We start from the raw sequence: 19088 nt of genomic DNA, 5'->3' as shown, positions 1-19088 counted from the left end.
TAAAAGTGGCTATTTTATGTGGGAGTCTCTCCCCTAAGTCTTCCTCACTGTCACACGTGGCAGACCGCCAGCTGATGGGACACTGCACACACATCCCCGAACAGAGCCAGATCTGTTCTCACATCAACGAATGAAACAATACTGAGAATAAATGTGGGCAGTGCTGTTTGCTGCAACAGCATTTGCTTCACAGATATAATGGTTTAGCCTGAGGCTGGAACATCAGCTTTATAAACATTCCCAAAGACATTAACCTTGGTCACGACCAGATCAAAATACTTTGCGAGTACTTTTGAGAGGCCGGGTGCCTAAAGTGATTTTTGTTTTGTAAAGCCACAATTATTATCCTCTTCCATCTGTAATTATGGAAGCAGCCACCGCAGAGGGCACACATTTTATTTCATGGCTGCCGAACATCTGTTGTTCTTTGGCTCTGCTGCCAAGAGAAATTGTTTGGAGAAGATGTTTTTGTTCAGTCTGAAGTCAGAGGACACGCAGGACTTCCACAGTCCCCAGCGCTGCGTCACAGCCTCCCAGCCTAACCGCGATCGATCAGCTAAATGATACAACCTTAGCTTCTGGTTAATTATACGAGTCCACTTGAACAGCTAGAAGCAACGGTCTGTGTGGAGCCCTGTCAAAGGTGACTGGAGTAATGTCTCACCACTTGTAAGTATGAGACGTTCTATTTCTTCACTGGAAGCTTGCAGCTGCTCGTGCACTTCACTTTTAACCAAGACAGCAATGCTAACGAGCGGATACGGTGTCAACAGGACGGCACAGTAAAAGCACTGTCGTTGTGTTTCTGACGGTCCGATCTGCACATTTTGCAGTGCCGACACACAGATTGCTTCCCTACATCTCAAAGTTAATGCACCTTCCTTCACCAGCCACGTTTTAAAAGTAACGGACGACAGAAAGCGGGTGCCTTCGTCTTCCGTCGGTGGCTTGGTCCACTTCACTACACATCAGACTCAGTTACAAGCTGGGAATAGTGTCAGTGACCCACTTTGCTAAGCGGTGGTAAACCACACCACATGGAAAGAGGGTTTTTTTTTTGTGGGGTGGGGGGGGGGGGTTGTTTTTTTACCTGGCAGTGACTTCGCCCACTTGACTGCAGAGATGACCTGCTGTCCCCCGAGCCTGTTGAGACTGGTCATGAGCCGCGTGGAGGTGTCAGGCAGCGTGCCGTCGTAGCCCGAGTAGATGACCTCCGGCTCGATGGCCTTGAGCATAGACAGCATGGTGGGCACGAGTTGGGGCATGCACTTGGGGATGACTGGAAGGGGCATGTTGATGACAGGCTCTGGTGAGCCGGGCACCCGGGGCCTCTTCAGCAACTTCTTGTTTTTCCTGGCTGGAGTGCGAGGTGAGACAAAGGAGTAGAAAGAGAACAAAGGAACCAGTGAGCATATTGTCTCATACTGTAACACATACTTACACATTTAATCTGCCTGAATTATTCATTATTCACATCAAACTCAACATTTTATTCTGTTTGAGTGGCTCTCTAGTACCTTGTCTCAACACAACCACCTCACTTTTGGCCTCAGACCCCAGTTTTCTTTTTATTGTACTGTATATCCACTGCTCCACTTGGGTTGAGTCCAAATCAAAAAAAAATTTTAAAATGGATGGAAAAATAAAAATAACACCAATAACTGAAACAATTAGCTGAGTGAATACACTGAAAATAAATATTCCCACGAATCCCATGAGTTGTGATAATTTGCTAGAGAGTGCAACAATGTTGGATTGGTGTCAAGCAATAGGCCTTAGGACCTTATGACTTATGAAGAGAACAATGCGCATTTTCACATTTGAATGTTTTGCAGTTTGTCTCCAGTGAAACGGAAGCAAATGCAACCTGCTTTTGTTTTTTGCTCACATCATCTGGGCCCCGTTTTTGACCATTTCTCTCACTACATGTACAAAATATACCGGGGGTTGTGAGGTTACCGTAAAAAGAGATGTTTTTTTCCTATGCTCTACCTTTTTTAATTTCCTCTCCTGGTGTTTCTATGGCAACTAAGAGCCTTTCTGGTGGGAGTTTGTCTGCTGATGCACTGACGTCCATCATATCCCTCTCTCTAGTCTTTCGGTCTCTGCCTGTATGTGGAACTACGTTTACCTGTGTCTGACAAACACCGTACTGTTTGCATGTAATTCCATTCAGCACTGATTTGCACAGGCTACAGACAAACAAGTTCATTTCTTAAGGGAGCATCGGCTGAAATGACACAAGGACCGAGCACTTTGCAGTTTGCTCTACCTGTTGCTCCGTTATCGCCGACACTAGATGGGTCTTAAACATTTAAACATCTCCTGAAGGACAATCAGGTTTTTTGGGGGGAACAAGGCATTGGCCTTCCTAGCAATAAGGGCACTGAACTATTACATCACTCTGACAGGCAAGAAGAAAGGCAGAGAACATTTTTCCATTCATGCATTTATGGCGCCTCCAAAAAGTATTCACCCCTGCAGGAGGTTTTCCATCTTTTAATTTTTCATTCACAATTGTGGTCAACTTAATTTCGCTTTGTTGAACCAGATCTCTCCAAAGTTATGCAAATCTATTTAAAATCTCAAACTGGAAACAAGTTATTGAATGAGTAATCGCTCCTTTTACTGGTAAAAGGTTTTCCCTTTTAGTAGATGCACTCTTAGCAGCAGTTATAGCATTGAGCCTGTGTGGATAGGTCTCAATCAGCTTTGAACATCAAAACACTGCAATTTTCTTCCATTCATCTTTGAAAAACTGCTGCAGGTTGCGAGTGAACAGGCCTTTTTGAGTCAGGCCACAAATTGGACACCAGAACATCTTGTTGTCTTTAAATCATTTCTGTTTAGCTTGGAAAACAAATATTCTTCCAAGTCCCAGTTCTCTTGCAAGTTTCCCAGTATTTTGCTAGATTCATTTTACCTTTTACCTTTACAAAGTCTTCCACCATGCCTCCACCATGCATCACGGTGGGGACGGTGTATTTGTGATGATGTGCAACATTTGGTTTCCTTCAAACACGGCATCAGCTCTGATGAACTCTAGAGCTCTCATCAGACCAAGCAGTCATCTTCCAGTTGACTTCCTAGTCTCCCATATGTCTTCTGGCATTTGCAGACAGTCTGCTCTAGGTACATTTAAACTTGGCAGACTTGCCAAGTGTGTCTATTCATTTCTTTATGCTAGATTTAACTTTACTCCTGTAGGCTACTTATATGTTAAAATAAACTTGTCAATAGAAAAGAAAAACTTCCTTTCTGTACTTGCATCTAATGAAATGGAAACACCTATTTCGTTAGCACTTGGCTTTGATGTTTTCGCCTCGACTTAGATTTTTGCTGGCCTTGTAAGTCACTTTGGATAAAAGCCAAATTACTAAATCTAAATGCAAAAAAACCCCAAACCATGATCAAACCTTGATCAATGTTGTTCTATGTCACTACAAGGACATGGGAATACATTACTTATATTATAGATATATAGATATCTATATATTACATAGATATCTATTGATTGTTTTATGGTAAAAGACGTATTTTTATTACGTTTCAGATTTTCCTTCCATCATTTTACAAAACTGCTCTTTTTCAGATGAGTTCAAGAAAAAAAATAAATAAATAAAAACTAAAACACTTTAACTTTCAAAAGAAGTTTGCCAGGCTGTAATATGTGAATTTCTCCCCCACTCTCTGCTTCTTGATCTAATAACGCGGTCGAGGAAGGTGTGGGTGGAGGCCAACAGTCCTCTACAGTCCTATTTTGCTCTGTATTTGCTAAGCCATGCCGACCTTTTGAGTGATCCAATCAAATTAATCACATCCCTGTCGTGAGTGTACCCCGCTTACCATATTCCATTTCACAGAGGTCGCATTACAAAAAGTTAAATCAGCTTTAACTGCTACTTTACTGTGATCTTACAGTCACAGCTGGTGAACTCCTGAAGGATGCCAAGCTCCATCTAAAGATGGCTACATCTGTTTACCTTCCAAGTTCATTCCAGCTTGAAGGCATTTCCTGAAGCGGCAGGCTGGACAGTTCTTCCTGCGGATCTTATCAATGATGCAGTCATTCCGCCCTGCGCACAGGTAGTTGTGTTGGCCTGTAAAGAGGAGAGGAAGAAAGGGAAAAAAACATGGAGACATATTAGCTAGATAGGAAGGTTTGAGGAGGATTAGTGTGAGCAGTACAGTATTATGACTATAATAACCACCTGTTGATTCTACAGTAAGCCTGACAAGTCTGTTGCCTCCTTCTGTTGTCGACAGCTTCACTTCCTCGCGCCTGCACTTGGCAGAATCCTTTACTGTGAACAGAGCTCTCTCCGCCACTCAGAACACTTTGCTTTTCTCATAATTACTCTTTTGCTAGCCCAGTATCACCGTCCTACATAACTGGGTTGTATAAACAAGAAGGGAAACGGTTATTACATTTGATCTAAAAAAAGAGGCAGCAACCGATATTGGACCTGGGGGGTGGGTTGGGGGGGGGGGGGGTCACTTTGCAGTGGTATGCGAACACATTTCATCAGACCGTATGAAAAGACCAACCCCAGCAGTTTCTCCCGACTTCCTTGCGGTGTCTGTGCCTCTCCCGCGCAAGCGAAGCGGCTTCTTACATTCTCACAGACAGTGTATGGTGGCGTGGCCTAAAAATAAGCTACAATGGCCGTGTTCATGTTAGCCAGCGCAATACAGTGGTTCATTCACATGTTTTAACAGTTTTTGTGGAGAACAATGGAGGTCTGTTGCACAGAGGAGTCTTTTATATCAGGCTTCAGCTACACGTACAATACTTGTTAGCAGAGGCTTTTTTTTCCTTGTTTTGCTTTTTTTTTTTTTGTGCTAGCAGTAAAGTACAGTATATTTTACTAGACTTTAACCTCTAGAGACGGTGATGTGGCCTTTGCACGGCATGCTTCTGACTGCACGTTTGTTGCATAGAAACATACACAAACGCACCTTTTTTCCTTGTAAATGTATTTAACACGGGATTCAGCGCCAGAAGCTCAAGTTTAGGTGACGTTATCTGTCCAGAGGGTCATTAAACTGTGCACAAAAAACCATTTACCTAAATGTGCAAACCGGGACGGGTTGCAATTTGAACAGCTGATAGAATTGTTTTTTGGTTTTTTTGGTTTTTTTAAATTGCTAATCAAGCAGGAAATGGACGAGAAGGACAAAGTGCTGTGTCTGATCATATTTCCAGTAAAAAATATTTGATAAGACTTACAAACCCTAACTTTCACTATGATGGTTGTTCTTATGAAACTGATAATCAACTATAATCATCTGTTGGGAAAGATGAGTCACTAACCTAAGAAAGAGCTTCACATCTACTGCTGAGATCATGTAACATTGTGGAAAATGGAGCACAGCCAGTGATTTAGAAAGACGTGTGAGTGAACACTATATGCAGTCAAACAGATTGTTGTTGGTTTGGCCACATCCTTCAGTTGCAAGTCACTGTAGACAAAGAGTCAGCGAAATTACAAAAAAAAAAAATAATCAGTAATGTAATGTGTCACACTTAGGAATTTCATCTTACAAACTATTGTCATGGTCTGACTTCACTTACTGAATAGCTACAAAACATAGGGGGCCTGGTGGATCAGTGGGTTGGGATGCAGAAGGCCACAAGCGGCTGATCTTATTGAATAATTACAAAAGCTTATTTAGATGCTTGTCTGAAGGTAAAAAGCACTGAAGAAAAAAAAAGGGGGGGGGGGGGGAACGACTTAAGCTGTGAACACAAAAAAAACTAAACTAAATGTTGCCAAGAGAAGACTTCTAAACCTCTCATCATTCGTCTGCCCTGCATGCCACCAAATGCTGAACTATTTCCAACTGTAGGGATCTCGCATGCTTCTACTGATAAATGGGATGCACAAAAGCACATCTTATGAGAGTGCATATGCTCCTTCTGGATCACCAGACTGTAACAGACTCCCCCATCGCCAATTACTGTTTAACATGGAGCGGTGGGGTGGAGGCCCACTCCTTTAGTCACTCCTGCTATAATGGCATTACTCATTACAGAGCAGATTTGCACAGCCTCACAGCTAATACAATCAGAAAATCAAATATATATCCACATTGAAACCCTATCATGTGCAGGTATATCTTCAAATATACTACAGCATCTTCTAAATTCATGCAGAAATCATCACACTGGATTATGCAATAAATACTGTTGCATAAAATTGCTGTTCTTCCAGTCACCTTTAATTTGTTGTATAAACACACACACACACACACAAGTCTCTGCATGACTGAGGACAACTTCACTGGCTAATGGAGACCTTATATAAAGTCAATAGTGTCTCGACAAAACACTCTTTGTTGTTGTTACTGATCTTTCAAATATCGTGTGTTGGATGCAGCTTAAAGGGCATTAGATCATTCCAGTGGTACTATATATATACTGTGAAGTAACATGTATAACGTGTATCACTACATGCTGGAGGTACATGGATATAATAGCAGCCCATTGTTTTGTGTATTCACAAGTAAAGTACAAGTGAAAGCATCTGTTATCAAGGGCTACATGCTGTACTGTACGTAACCTCACTGTTACTTTTTGTCGGTATGACAAGAAGATTCCTGCCGTCAACCATCAAAATACACAAAACTGTTATATAAGGATTTACATGTAGCATTAGCCATTATTTCACGCACTTTCCACCACTGTCTGTCATGCAGACTTCACATTATTTTTGCCCACAGGTGAGTAACTACTGAGCCTAGTGCAGCAGTCTTAATGCATGAACTGTGAGCAGCAGCAAACAATGAAGGTGGGACATCGAGCCAATGATTAGCTCAGCTTACTGACGCCTCAGCACAGCAGTGCCCTACATTAACGTTGGCCGAAACTGAAGAAATTCTGCAGTAAAAGTGGAGCAAACAGGTGTAATGTAGTGTAAAGTTAAAATGAGGTTCACAGGGTTCATTTGTTTCATCAGGCTTTTTCAATCACCAGAAAAAAAAAAAAGGATAGACTACACGGGACTACACTATCTGAACGGTTGGCGGTATGACGACGACAAGCTAGCAGCCTGCAAGCTGCCAGTTGCAGCCATCACTGCTATCACAGGAAGTCAGTGCAAACAACAGCGTAACCAGCCATCTGTGGTGTCAAACGTGCCAGCTGAGTCCCACTGATATCCTCTCTCCCTTATCCCGCCCCGATCTGTTAACAAGGGCCTGGCAGCAGCTATCAGCACTGGCTGGTGCGGAGCCTCTGGCTGGGTTTAGAGCTAACACTGCCACGTTGGGCCGCAACTAATGACTGTTTGCTCTGGAGGCCATTGGTCAGCACTATCAACTCACAGCAAGGAGCTGCAAGTGGCTTTAGAGTTACAATTTACACATTTTTAAAGGACTCAAAATCCGTCAATCAAATCGGAATTTGGCTCCATCCCTGCAAACTAAACAATCTTTCCTAAGTACCTTTCTCCTGCCAAGCAGCTACTTTTTAAGCTACCACTAAGGCGACTAAAGTCCAGGGAGGGGAAAATATATTGCAACTCATGTCTCGTGCGTTTAGGAGTCACTCCCCTTACTAATGCTCGATTGCTTTAGGACGAAGACGCACCCCCCGAACGAGCCGCCAAAGAGGACATTTGTGCTTTATGGGGCTTCCCGTGGAGTAAGTAGGTGGTTTTGCAAACAGTGTCCACAAAATGTGCACCATTGTCTGTTATACGGCACAAAACACAGGAATGATGTTGGATAACGTGGACTGTGCTACACTGGAAACACATAACTCCATTACAGTGTACATTGTATAATATTTCAGCATCCATTTATAGTGTATATCTTTATTGAGTTTGACGTTTATTCCCTCACCACGGTGACATGCTTTGTCACCACGCTGTGAAGGTGAACACCTCACATTGCTTTTTAGTTTTTGTCTTAAAATATTCATCTAGAAGCATATCAAGCCTAGTGAACAGTCACTGCCCCCTTGTATCAAATGACTTCGATACCGTTTTGGCTGAATGGATTCATCTGGGTTCGTTCAAAAACAGCACTAGCACTTATCCATCACGGCTGGAAAAGGTGAACGTTATATTGTATTTAAAACGGCCAATAATGGGTTTAGGGACCAGGTGGGGTTAGAACTAAGAATATGCTCAGTATAAAACAACAATTTGGTTTATTAATTTATGTGTCTTCTGTTTTTATCCGTTCTTGCAAATGAGCACTTCAATTCAAGATTGATCAGCAAAAACTAATATTTATGATCTCATACTTATTAACTAATGTGGCTGTGATCTTCAAGAACTTCTAAGGCTTCCACTGAGGAATTAAATATGAAGATTACTAAAATGTAATTATGTTTATTATTTAATATGCCACTAGGCACTGATTTTGTGTTTTCTTTTTTAATAGCTTGAAGCCCTAGCATGAGACGAGTAACGGACCAGGGTGATCGCGTTTTAATCGACAACTGTGAGCTCTCAGCCCTGACTTGGATAAAAGGGTGGCGCTCAGTCAAAAACCTCAGAGGGGAATCTCTCTGTAGTGCTGCCAGGCTGTTTAATCACTCTTTTTTTTTTTTTTTTTCCTAATGTTTTGGAGCATATTTTAAATAAAAAATCTCAAATACAAATGGCATTGTGCAGCTTTAAGTGACGATGTCGCCAAGGTTTCTACTAAATACTATTTAGTTGCGGCAGAATGATGTTTAGAGCATCTTAAGAAAACACAGGTCACTTTGAGATGCTACAGACGGTGGCCCTAATAATTCTTGGCTGTAGCGTCCATTGTTTGATTTCTCACAGCATAAGTTCACAGGTTTTCAAGTCAGCCCTAAAACCCAGTGCCCATATGACCACTGAGTCATTGCTCCTGTTAATACAGGCTTTTAGGAGATGCTTCCTATGTAAGTGAAAGATGACAGTCCTCCCACTGTGGAAACGTTTATCTGAAGGCCATAAAAGGCTTTACAGTTCCAAATTTGTCACATTAAGTGGGTATTTTCCAAAGTCTTTTTCTTACAATCTTCCAGGAAAGGACATCGTTCACTGCAGGTCCACAGGGAATCCCAGTCCAGCGAAATGCAAAGGGGCAACCTTACCGATTAAAGACTAACTTTGAAAGATGTACACTTGATCCACTTGAAACACTTCTAACGAGTACGAACAGGAGGAGGAATGAATATACCAAGTGAAACTTTTTTCAGTTTTCATACCGGCACATAGGTGGTGTTCTATCCCTTAAACACAGTTATTAGTAAAAAACAATGACACACACAGAGCAAATGAAACACATGGGCAGCACAGTTGAGGGGAGGGGTGATTACGAACAGCAGATCTCAGAAGGGTCAGTGCAAAAAGTAGAGGCCGAATTAGAAACAGGGCATTTGACTGCAATTTTTGGATCAACCACCTGTGAGGAAGGTGGAGGTGGAGCATTCCAAACAGAAATTGAAGAACACATTAAAAAAAAAAAAAAAAAAAAAAAAAAAACAATCCCTCACAGGCAATTTATGCTGACTTGAATTACCAAATCAGAACATTTGCATGCATTAACAGAAGAGGTGATGCATGTGTCCTACGCAAATTGGTTATATTTCAGTGATGAAATAAAACAGGGACATGGGTAAATCAGAGGTCATAGTGCTACCATCACCATCATACTTATGATTATTAAAAGTGCATTTACCATCTGCGTTTTGTCGTGCTCTCCATCCTTCAGCATAGAGACCACAACCGGAGAATAAAAGATGGGTGGGGGGGGGGTGGGAGAAAAACAAGAGTAACAGATATAACTTTTTTCAGTGCTACTGTAGGCAGTGCTTTTCAAAACAAAACGTACACTTCAGTTTGAGCGCTTGGCATTTACACCAGCTCTTCAAAAATCAAAAGCAGTTTACAAAACATACTGTAACTAAAAGTTAATCATAGCAGATTCTCCAGCTCATATCACGTTTTTATCTGTAGGATTTTTTTTCAGGAACGTTGGCTGATTGATCTTGTGAAAGAAGCTCAATATGTCTACAAGGCTTCTAGCAATAACCACCAGTGGTCCTTAACTTCTGAACTAGCGCAGAAGAATCCATTTTGACTACATCAATATATTCTGGGGGAAACAGGTAGTGAGGCTAAGGACAGAATTTAAAAAAATAAAATAAAAAGGGATGCATGAAAAAAAGACAGCGTGACTCATTTCTATACATTTAGTACTAGCTTTGGGTCAATGATAAATAAAATGGTTTAGTAATTGCTCACCTAGGCATTATCCGTTGATGAATGCATATAAATAATCCATTAACGGTAACACGTTTGTCAGAAAACCTTTTCAAACCAATTACACATCTACAGAGACAATTATAGAAAGACAGGAAATGGAGAAATAGAAGCACAGGGCAGAAAAGATTTTTTTAACAAATTACTTTTGGTTTGTTAGATGAAATCCTGCCACTTCCACTACAAGATTTTGTCTGCCCAATTAGATTCAGGACAAGTGTCCTCACGCCTAAGCCGCTCGCCTGAGAGAAGAACCAAATACTCCATCCCAGGGTCTCCAGTGACTGTGAGGCAGAAGAATGGCAAGAATGGCAATGGGGCTCTTACAAGCTCAAGTAAACACATAAAGCAGCACAATGTTAGCTGGCATCATGCTAGAAATATTTTAGAAGAGGCAGATTTTTTTTTTTTTGTCATCAGTGGGAATTACTTGCAAGCCATCTCTGATTTGACACAGGACAAACAGGAAAGGCAAAAGAGGAGAAGCTGTTGACATGAAAGGTCAGGACAAAGTTTCAAACCCACAAAATTTGTGTCTACTAAAGCTCGACACTACTATCCAGCTCTGACCTTGAATTGTGAGATATGTTTTAATGACACAGGAATGTCTCACTGTTATGCTACAACTTCTAGAAGTGACCTCCTGTAACGAGTAAGACTCTGCGAGCCGGTAACCTCGCTCATCAGGTGCATACGTACGGCAAGGTTGTGGATGCATAGTATTAAAAAATACAAATTAAAAATGCACATCTGATTATAAGCAAGCATGAATTTTGCCCCAATAAGCAGTTCAAAAAGGTATTAAATTAAAGTCACATTTTTATATTAATCTGTCGCATAAAGGTTTGTAGGAATCCTCTAATCATCGTGACTGAGGGAGTGGACGTGGATAAGTACGGCTGTGTGAGACCAACCTTCGACGGCCCTCTTGAAGAACACCTTGCAGCTGCCGCAGGTTACAACCCCGTAGTGGCATCCCGAGGCCTCGTCCGAACACACCAAGCAGATCTTATGGGTCTGACCGCTGGACTTGGTTTGGCCGGCAACTGCCGTGCTGCTAGCCTCTCCTGTTCTGGGAGAGGAGCTGGAATGGATACGGAAAGAAGAGAAGGGAGAGAATATAAATGTGACGTGCATGTAAATATGAAGGTGTCGGTATAAAATTCAAGGCAGGCAGCAGAGTGCCGGTTTATTGGTTTGGAGAGCCTCAATGCTGTATTACTCAAAAAAAATGACAAAAAGAAACCATGGATGTACAGATGGATTAACACCAAATAAATTCCCTTCTTGCATCATAAAGCTGGAAACTAAACCTTTTCAGCAGCACTTTATGATCGTCTTTCCCTCCAAATGTGTAGTTAAGTTCTTCATTTTTTTTACTGCGTTGCATTACAGAAGCCTGTAGGGGAAAGGACGGCGCAGGTGTGTCGCCGTGACTCTCGGCTCCCTTCAAGCTAAACTCAATGAAACGCTATCACTGGTGGCGGCTCCACTGTGCACTAAACTAAGCTCTAAATCTCATTGCAAGCCTGCAATTGTGTTAGGATGCAAATTAAAGCCTTGTTTAAACCTTTTGAGAAATGCACACACACACACACACACACAGTTGTCATTATCCCTCACAGTCTATTACTAGACTTAAACTAAGATGCCTGGACTACAATCTGAAATGCAGCTGTTGTAGGTGCCTGCACCAATTTGTCCACAGTACTGCAGGCAAATCACCAGCATGTTAAGCGAGAAAATGTAGTTGTAGTCAAACAAACTCCAGACTAGTGCGATGGAATTCCATTAGAGGAATTTGTCGGCATTAGCAGGGCTTACATTTTTCTCCCTTGTTTGTTTTGGCAGTGCAGTAGTGGTAATGTATACGGGTATTATGCAGGAGCTGGCTTACGGAGCATGATAATGATCTTAGATCCAGTCCTATAGATAACAAAGACATCTAATGCACGAAGGGCTTTTTTCCCACCTTTTTCCTTTTCTATTGCTTCCAAGCTACAGAGTCATGATTGCAACAACGGGAGGGGATAAAGTGCGTGGATTAAACTTTTTAGTGTGTGCCACAAACCGCAGAAACCCTCTCCACCGGTCTCCCCCCCCCAAGCAAGAATGACTTCACTTCACCGTGGCCAGTGGCCTCACGGTCTCGGGAAAGACAACTCTGGCTTATGTAAATTGGACTGCAATCAAGATGGAGCAGAGGTGTTGGATATTGGAAGGTATCCAGCTAAGAAGTTTAGCCCCTAGCTTAGCTGCGAACTAGCCAAAGATTATTCCCAACGCAGGCAGACAGGCTTGGCAGTCGTCGGGAGAAAATATACAATCACCCCCCGTTTTGCACATGGCATAAACACAGGAGGAATGGAGCTGGGAGCTTTGCCGTCCAGCCCTGGAACAGAGCGTGTGACCCTCACAGTGATGACGACACCTCTACAAAATGGGTATTTTCCACAGTCCAACCACAACTAGAAATGATCAAACATTAATGCTTAATCAGGTATGGAAGGTTTACTATAAAAGCACACTACCCTTTGTGAATCCAAATATAAATGCGGACAAAAGTTTTATTCTAACCTCAGGCCTAGAAGGTTGCATGACTAGCTCCTGAATGACTATGAATGGCTCATTCTGAAACTTATCAAACCCACAACCTGTAACCATTCTTACCTCTCTACAGAAGGTAATGTGACCTAAATTTGAAATGCAAAAATCATACTCAGTATTAGCTTGTGTAGCATGCGAAGGAAACTACTGTACTATTACGCAATAATACGCAATATATTAATACATTTTTCAATAGTAGTTACAAGCTCTTCCACATAACTACATTGTGACATAAAATAAAATAATATAACTGTCAACTATAAAAAAAAAAAAAAAAAAAAAAAAAAAACTGGCTGCATTCAAATAAAAATTCTGTGAACAGTAATTGGCAGGTTAAGCTTGACCTGCAAGGCTCTTTCAGGTTTGCTCAGACTCCGGAATAATAACAGGCTGCCAGTGACATGGGAGATCGCAGGAAACCCCCACAAACGAAAGCTAAAAGATGTGAACGTGGGAGCAATTACATTCTATTGGCTCTTTGAAACACAAAACTGTGCAGGTCATTAACATCGTTTTTGATACATGTGCACTTCATGATTTGATTGGAAATATCCCGTTTACCCTTTTCGCTTAATGTTTTCTTCATGTACAAAGTGGTTTTTATCATGCAAATAATATTCCTGTGTTCGGTTTCTAGCCTGCTTATATTATGCTGCATCCAGATTTTGAATGCTAGTAATGTGAAGTGACCACAGGGTGGTGTTTGCAAATTAACACCACCCTCCTAAATCACACCCGCACACCCACAAACACTCGTATGCTAACTCACATGCTCCTCCCATCACTGAGCAAATAAGTGTGGCACTGAGCCATGCAGGGGCAGATTCAAGCCTCAATAGGAACACCCCCATACTGGACCACAGTGCAACAGACATGCGCGCGCACACACACACACACACACACACACACACACACACAGTAAAATGCATGTGTGTGCTGATAAGAGTGAGTCTAAAACAAACGTCTGCTGTACACACTGATAAACACACAAAGATTGTCTGGTGCACGCGCATACAGAAAACAGTACCTTAATTGAGTATTGAGCACACAACGAATAAAGGCTCAAACACACTAATAATAACTAATAAAAAGTACATACAGCTACAGACAGCAGCCAAGATGCCAGGTTCTTGAATTTCCCTGTAAACTATTAGAGTAAAGCAGCTCTTTCTGTACAACAGGGACGGACAACACATGGGTCTTGGCTCTTTAAGACACTGTGCAGGTGTGTTCATGCATAACACGGGTAGTAATAGGTAAGAAGCAGCAAACAATCTTTTCTGGCTTCAACAGAAAAATAAGACTCCAAACGTCATTGTTCGGTTCTGCAGAAGGTTCTCAACATGTTGCATAAAAAAAAAAAAAAAGTCCTCAAGCCACACGACCAAAGTATTTATAACCAATGAAAATATGTTTGCCCTTTAGTTGTCCCAATATTAGCAGTGTCAGAAGGTTTTTCTGTTTTATTACAAAACAGGAACATGATTTTAGTTCTTGTTGTCGTGTACTGAATATTTGGATATTTAAATGGTCTGCATTCAAGGAAACCTTGAGCTGAATGAGTATAGCTGTTCCGGTGTGGGCCAAGGTCCTCGACTGTATAAAAGCATATTATCAGCATAGCAAAGTTTAACATGACCATCTGTAATAGGCAACATTATTAACACAAAAAGACTATAAATGGGCCAAGCACAGAACCCTGTGGGACTCTTAATACAAGCCATTTGGAAATGGGCCCTTTCACTTTCACACTGATAGATACTTTGTAAACCCGCTTATCATTAAGGTCAGACAATCCAATTAGGCAAACTATGCTTGTAGCGAGACATGGTCCATGTAAGCTATTGTGCTAAAATTCCCAACCGATTTGGCAGCTGCAGTTGGACTATGCTGCTTTCCAACGCTAGACAAACTAGCATTAACATGAAAAATCTGCTTAAAATGTGCTCAAATCAGGCCTGTAATTATTTAAAGAGGAGGCAGAGAACGACACGTTTGCACTAAATGTGTGTGCACTGGTTCTTGGCAACAAAGCTCCAAAGATTTAATTAAATCCTGCTGCGACAGAATGTCTTGTTAAGAAAGCAAAATTCTCTGTTGTATGTACAGCAGAAAATAGAGGTCATTAAATCAGGATTCAGATTTTTCTTTTTTTTTTATAAATCACTACATGAAAACTGTTAATAATAAATAACATCAGAATAAATGAAAAAACAGAATGCATTACATGGACACAACTTATGTTTTACTGATGCTCATAAAGTCATGAAATTACATGAGGAGGTGGTGGAAAAGACAGATGAGCTGTAATTACACACAACAGTCTGTACAAACTGTGGGAGGGTCTGAACTATCATGACCTGCTAAGTCACCGGGGAATCATTCACCAGTGACTACAGTGAGAATGATGCCAGCATCATTTTTCCATTAACATCAAAGCTTTTTTAGGCGAAAGTGTGGGCGATGATGAAGAATATGGGAACGTTCACAGTGCTAAAGCTCGAAACATATAGAGACTGATCGACTAAGCCGAATTCATAAAGGCAGAGATTTGAGCAATGTAATATATCATAGATAATCAATACTAAATTAGTTATCACTGCTGAGCACAAAGTCTTGTAGCTATTCCCTTTGATATAATAAACATTTCTATGGAAACTATTCTTAAAACCTTTGCATAATATCAAAATAATCTGCTGCCTTTCTAAATTTAGGTTGGCAGTAAACACACCCGTGAACACCATCTATTGTCTTGCGCTATAATTTTCAGTTCTTTTTAATTCCAGTTTAATATATGTTTATAGTCTAGGAACATATATTTGCTTAATAATGATGCATTTGTTTTAGGTTCAGCAGAATATTTATTCCCTCATAATATTTTCTTGGTTTTTATTGAAGGCCCTTGGCCCATAATAAATCCTACAATGGCCCCTAGAAAGAACACAACAGCATTTCACAGAAAATACAACAGTGTTTCAAATTATAAAAAAAGGTCAGGAGGACAGTGCTTGATTAGCATTAATCGTACCAGTGACCATATTTGAAATCTGCGCGTTTACTTTCTGGCCTAAAATAACATATCAAACCATACTGCAGGAAAAGTCCCATAATAGCATTTAAGTGGAACAGCTATGAGTGTGGCTCACCCCATGGCCACAGGTGAGGGTTTACTTTAAGCCAGACTCACACAGCTTTGGTACTTTCCAATCCAAGGACTGTTACTAGGATTCCTTTAGTATTTATTTATTGGCTTTTCCACACAGTTTGCTGACATGTTCTCATTGGAGCAGCTGGAACTCGCAAATATTTGTCATAGTTGTATGAAAATGGTGCAAGCAATTATCAAAACAGCTTTGACAATTGCCAGTTTATGAATTTGCCTGCAAATCATTATTATCTCACTAAATGTTTCAGCTCTACTATAGAAGTTATAGTACAAGGTGGAAAAAAATGCTAATTTAGTTGATTTTTGGGAAAAGCTGTACGTATGTTAAATGTACTAAATGTGATGCAGTCAATCATGGTCAGTTCTTAGTAAAAGTCACTTTTTATGTTTTATCTTCAGTTCTGCCTTTTGAACCATTATTGTATAGTTTCACTGTTTTACTGTGGTGTTTCCCTCCCTCCCTTTTCCTACTCTCACTTCCTCTCTACCGTCACATCTGCCGTTCTCACCAGTTCCATCTCGACCTCTTTTATTGCTCGTTCCCCCTCTTCCTCCTTCCTCTTCCCCTCACCCCACCTCATCTGCCAAGGTTATATAATATTTGTATTACAGCTGCTGGAGCGCATGCCTTACACACACACCCCCTCCCCGCACTCCCTGGCTCAGCTTCTCAGCCAATCGGGTGTCACTTCTGGCAGGGAGTTTGAAGGAGGTCAGGCGAGTCATGGGATTATCCGACTCACCTACCCGTAGACATGCGTACACAACATATGTGTGTGTTTTCTGTGTGTACGCATGTGTGTCATAGGACACATTTGCATGTGTGCATTTTTGTGCGAGTGTGTTGATTTGTTTTTTGAATTACTGAGTGCAGCCTTCGGTTGCTAGAAAAGGAGCACAGTTATAAAGCTGCCCTTGTTTCAGAAATCATCATGTGATCGTGCGATGGCTCCCTCTTTTCTTCTCTCACTAAACTCCACTCACCCACCCACCCCTCCTCACATCTCTCCTACACACTGCTGTCACTTCAATCATCATTTCATAGCATCAGCTTATTCTTCCTTTTGCTCCCACTTTACTTGAACAGCTTTAGTTGTTTCTTCCTGTAACGCAGACACTGAGGCGAGACTCAAAAGCCCAGGCTGGCTGTTTGTTCACATTGTGCATTTGTTTCCCTGGGCAGATCCTGGTGGTCATGTGATTTACGTATGTTGCATGTCAGAAGCGAAGGCAGAAGTGTTGTTAAAGAGATGCAAAACCCGTTAGTGAGGAGCTAAGGGGGGGGGGGGGTGGATGAGTCAACACCCGGGCTGCTCAGATCTGTCCCTCAATACCAGTCGTGGCAGTGCTGGTTTCTTTAAACCATGACCATGATCTTTCTTTGATCTCAAGAAGCGTTTTTGTCCAAACAGATGCAAAAATTAACCATAGCAACAGCAGAGCAGAGAAAACTTGAGGAATAATGCCATGATGATAGCCAATGAGCTGCAGATCAATGGGTCAATTTGAAAAGCAACAACAAACTAGTTTAAATTTAGTTTGGAGGGCAGCAGCAACTGTTGAGCGATGCACTAAAATCCCTCCATTCCATTTCGCTGCCTACCCAAACCAAACTATTAAGGCCCGTTTCATCTTGAACAACTTAACCGTCTGCTCGGTCTTTCTGAGCCCCCGCGTGAGGCCAAAGAGAGCGAGGAGAGTCAGAGCTCGAGAAAAGTGAAAGCTCAAATAAGGAAAAACAACTTTACAATTCAGCAAAGCGCTTCCTTTCATGCTCGGAGAGACAGTTGATGTTTACGCCATCCCACTCCCCGCCTGCCCCTTTTCTATTGTGTGTGTGTGTGTCTCTCTCTCCCTCTGTGTTCTACAATACACTGGCACAGATGCTCATAAAGAATCATTAGAAAAGCAGATATGATGGCATCTCATCAACATTAATTTCCACTGTGACTTGCAGGGAACCAGGGAACTTTCAATTCTAATTCTTCATTTTCTCCCTTTTGAAACAACCCATGTAGATTGACTGAGTGTTTAGAGTGTAGTGCTCAATCAGTGTACTATAACATACTAAAACGGATAGAAACTGATGCATCTAAAGTGCGAGTGACCTGGCCTCAGGAATTCATAATGTAAAAAAATAAATAGATAATTGTCACTGTTTATCTTCTTTCAATCGAATCTCACTGTGATAAACAGGGGTTATTAGGAATATTGAAGTTCGTGTGATACACGATTTATGTTGTTATCAAAAGAAAACTGAACTGAAAAACTGAAACAACGTTATCACACGGTATTTTCAACATCATACTTAATTTTACGTGATGTAATGAACATCTCTTTGATCGTGTAACACCTGATCAAAAGGTTCAGACACACCGTCACCCAGACCGATCCAGCTTCAGTTACGCTGATGGCAAAGTAGGTCAGCCCAGAAAATGGATCCATTTTCCCCCCCAACTTTGATCTACAGAATAATGTTCGAAGCAGAAGAGAGTAGTTGGAGGCAGCTACACAGGAGATAAAACGTCTTCTGTTTCTCTCCAAGAAGGTTACAGTTTAGATAAGGTCACATGTTCAATCCCTGGAGTGTAGATGCTGTATTGTAATGTGGCTTTTTTACAGGAAATTGGGCCACATGGTGTAGACCACAGGAAACAGAATGACGGGTGGCTCAATCTTTCATGTTCATCCCTCTTTAAAGAGGAGTTTGCCTGCACAACACAGTAAGGTCATGCTTATCGTGAAGTTCAGAGCAACTGTCAAACACAAACGCTGGAATGCACACTGGCCCTACAGCTACTTCAAGCTGCTGGGTGTCATCTTTACATTTGTGCTGATTTACGTGCACCATTTATTCCACCACAATTTCATCATAAGGCGGAATTATGGATACTGCAGCAGGTTTTTAAGCAATAAAATGATCATTCACACAGGTAAACAAGTTCGTTTTCTGGGGTGCCGGGTAGAGATAAACAGATTTGGAAGGTTTGGAATTTACAGGCAACTATTTTAAAATTCTACATAAACAAGTTTCAAGTACAAGGTGCCAGCTCACAGATGTGAAT

General features: G+C 41.4%; 1 protein-coding gene across 2 annotated transcripts in view; it reads right to left on the bottom strand.

Annotated features, from left to right (window-relative positions):
- LOC137108100 (glucocorticoid receptor-like) overlaps positions 1 to 19088 on the bottom strand; it is a 55393-nt gene that overhangs the window by 10058 nt on the left and 26247 nt on the right. Inside the window, exons 3-6 of one of the 2 annotated variants that reach the window (XM_067492411.1) lie at positions 11165 to 11334; positions 9667 to 9693; positions 3984 to 4100; positions 1091 to 1357 (exon numbers count right to left, since the gene is read on the bottom strand). In XM_067492411.1, coding sequence (XP_067348512.1) covers positions 1091 to 1357; positions 3984 to 4100; positions 9667 to 9693; positions 11165 to 11334 — 581 coding nt within the window. The remainder of the gene's footprint in view (positions 1 to 1090; positions 1358 to 3983; positions 4101 to 9666; positions 9694 to 11164; positions 11335 to 19088) is intronic. The other variant, XM_067492412.1, reaches the window with a different exon arrangement.

Source organism: Channa argus, chromosome 22 (assembly GCF_033026475.1).
Source record: "Channa argus isolate prfri chromosome 22, Channa argus male v1.0, whole genome shotgun sequence".
Lineage (NCBI taxonomy): Eukaryota > Metazoa > Chordata > Actinopteri > Anabantiformes > Channidae > Channa > Channa argus.
This window is presented reverse-complemented; position numbering and strand designations above follow the sequence as displayed.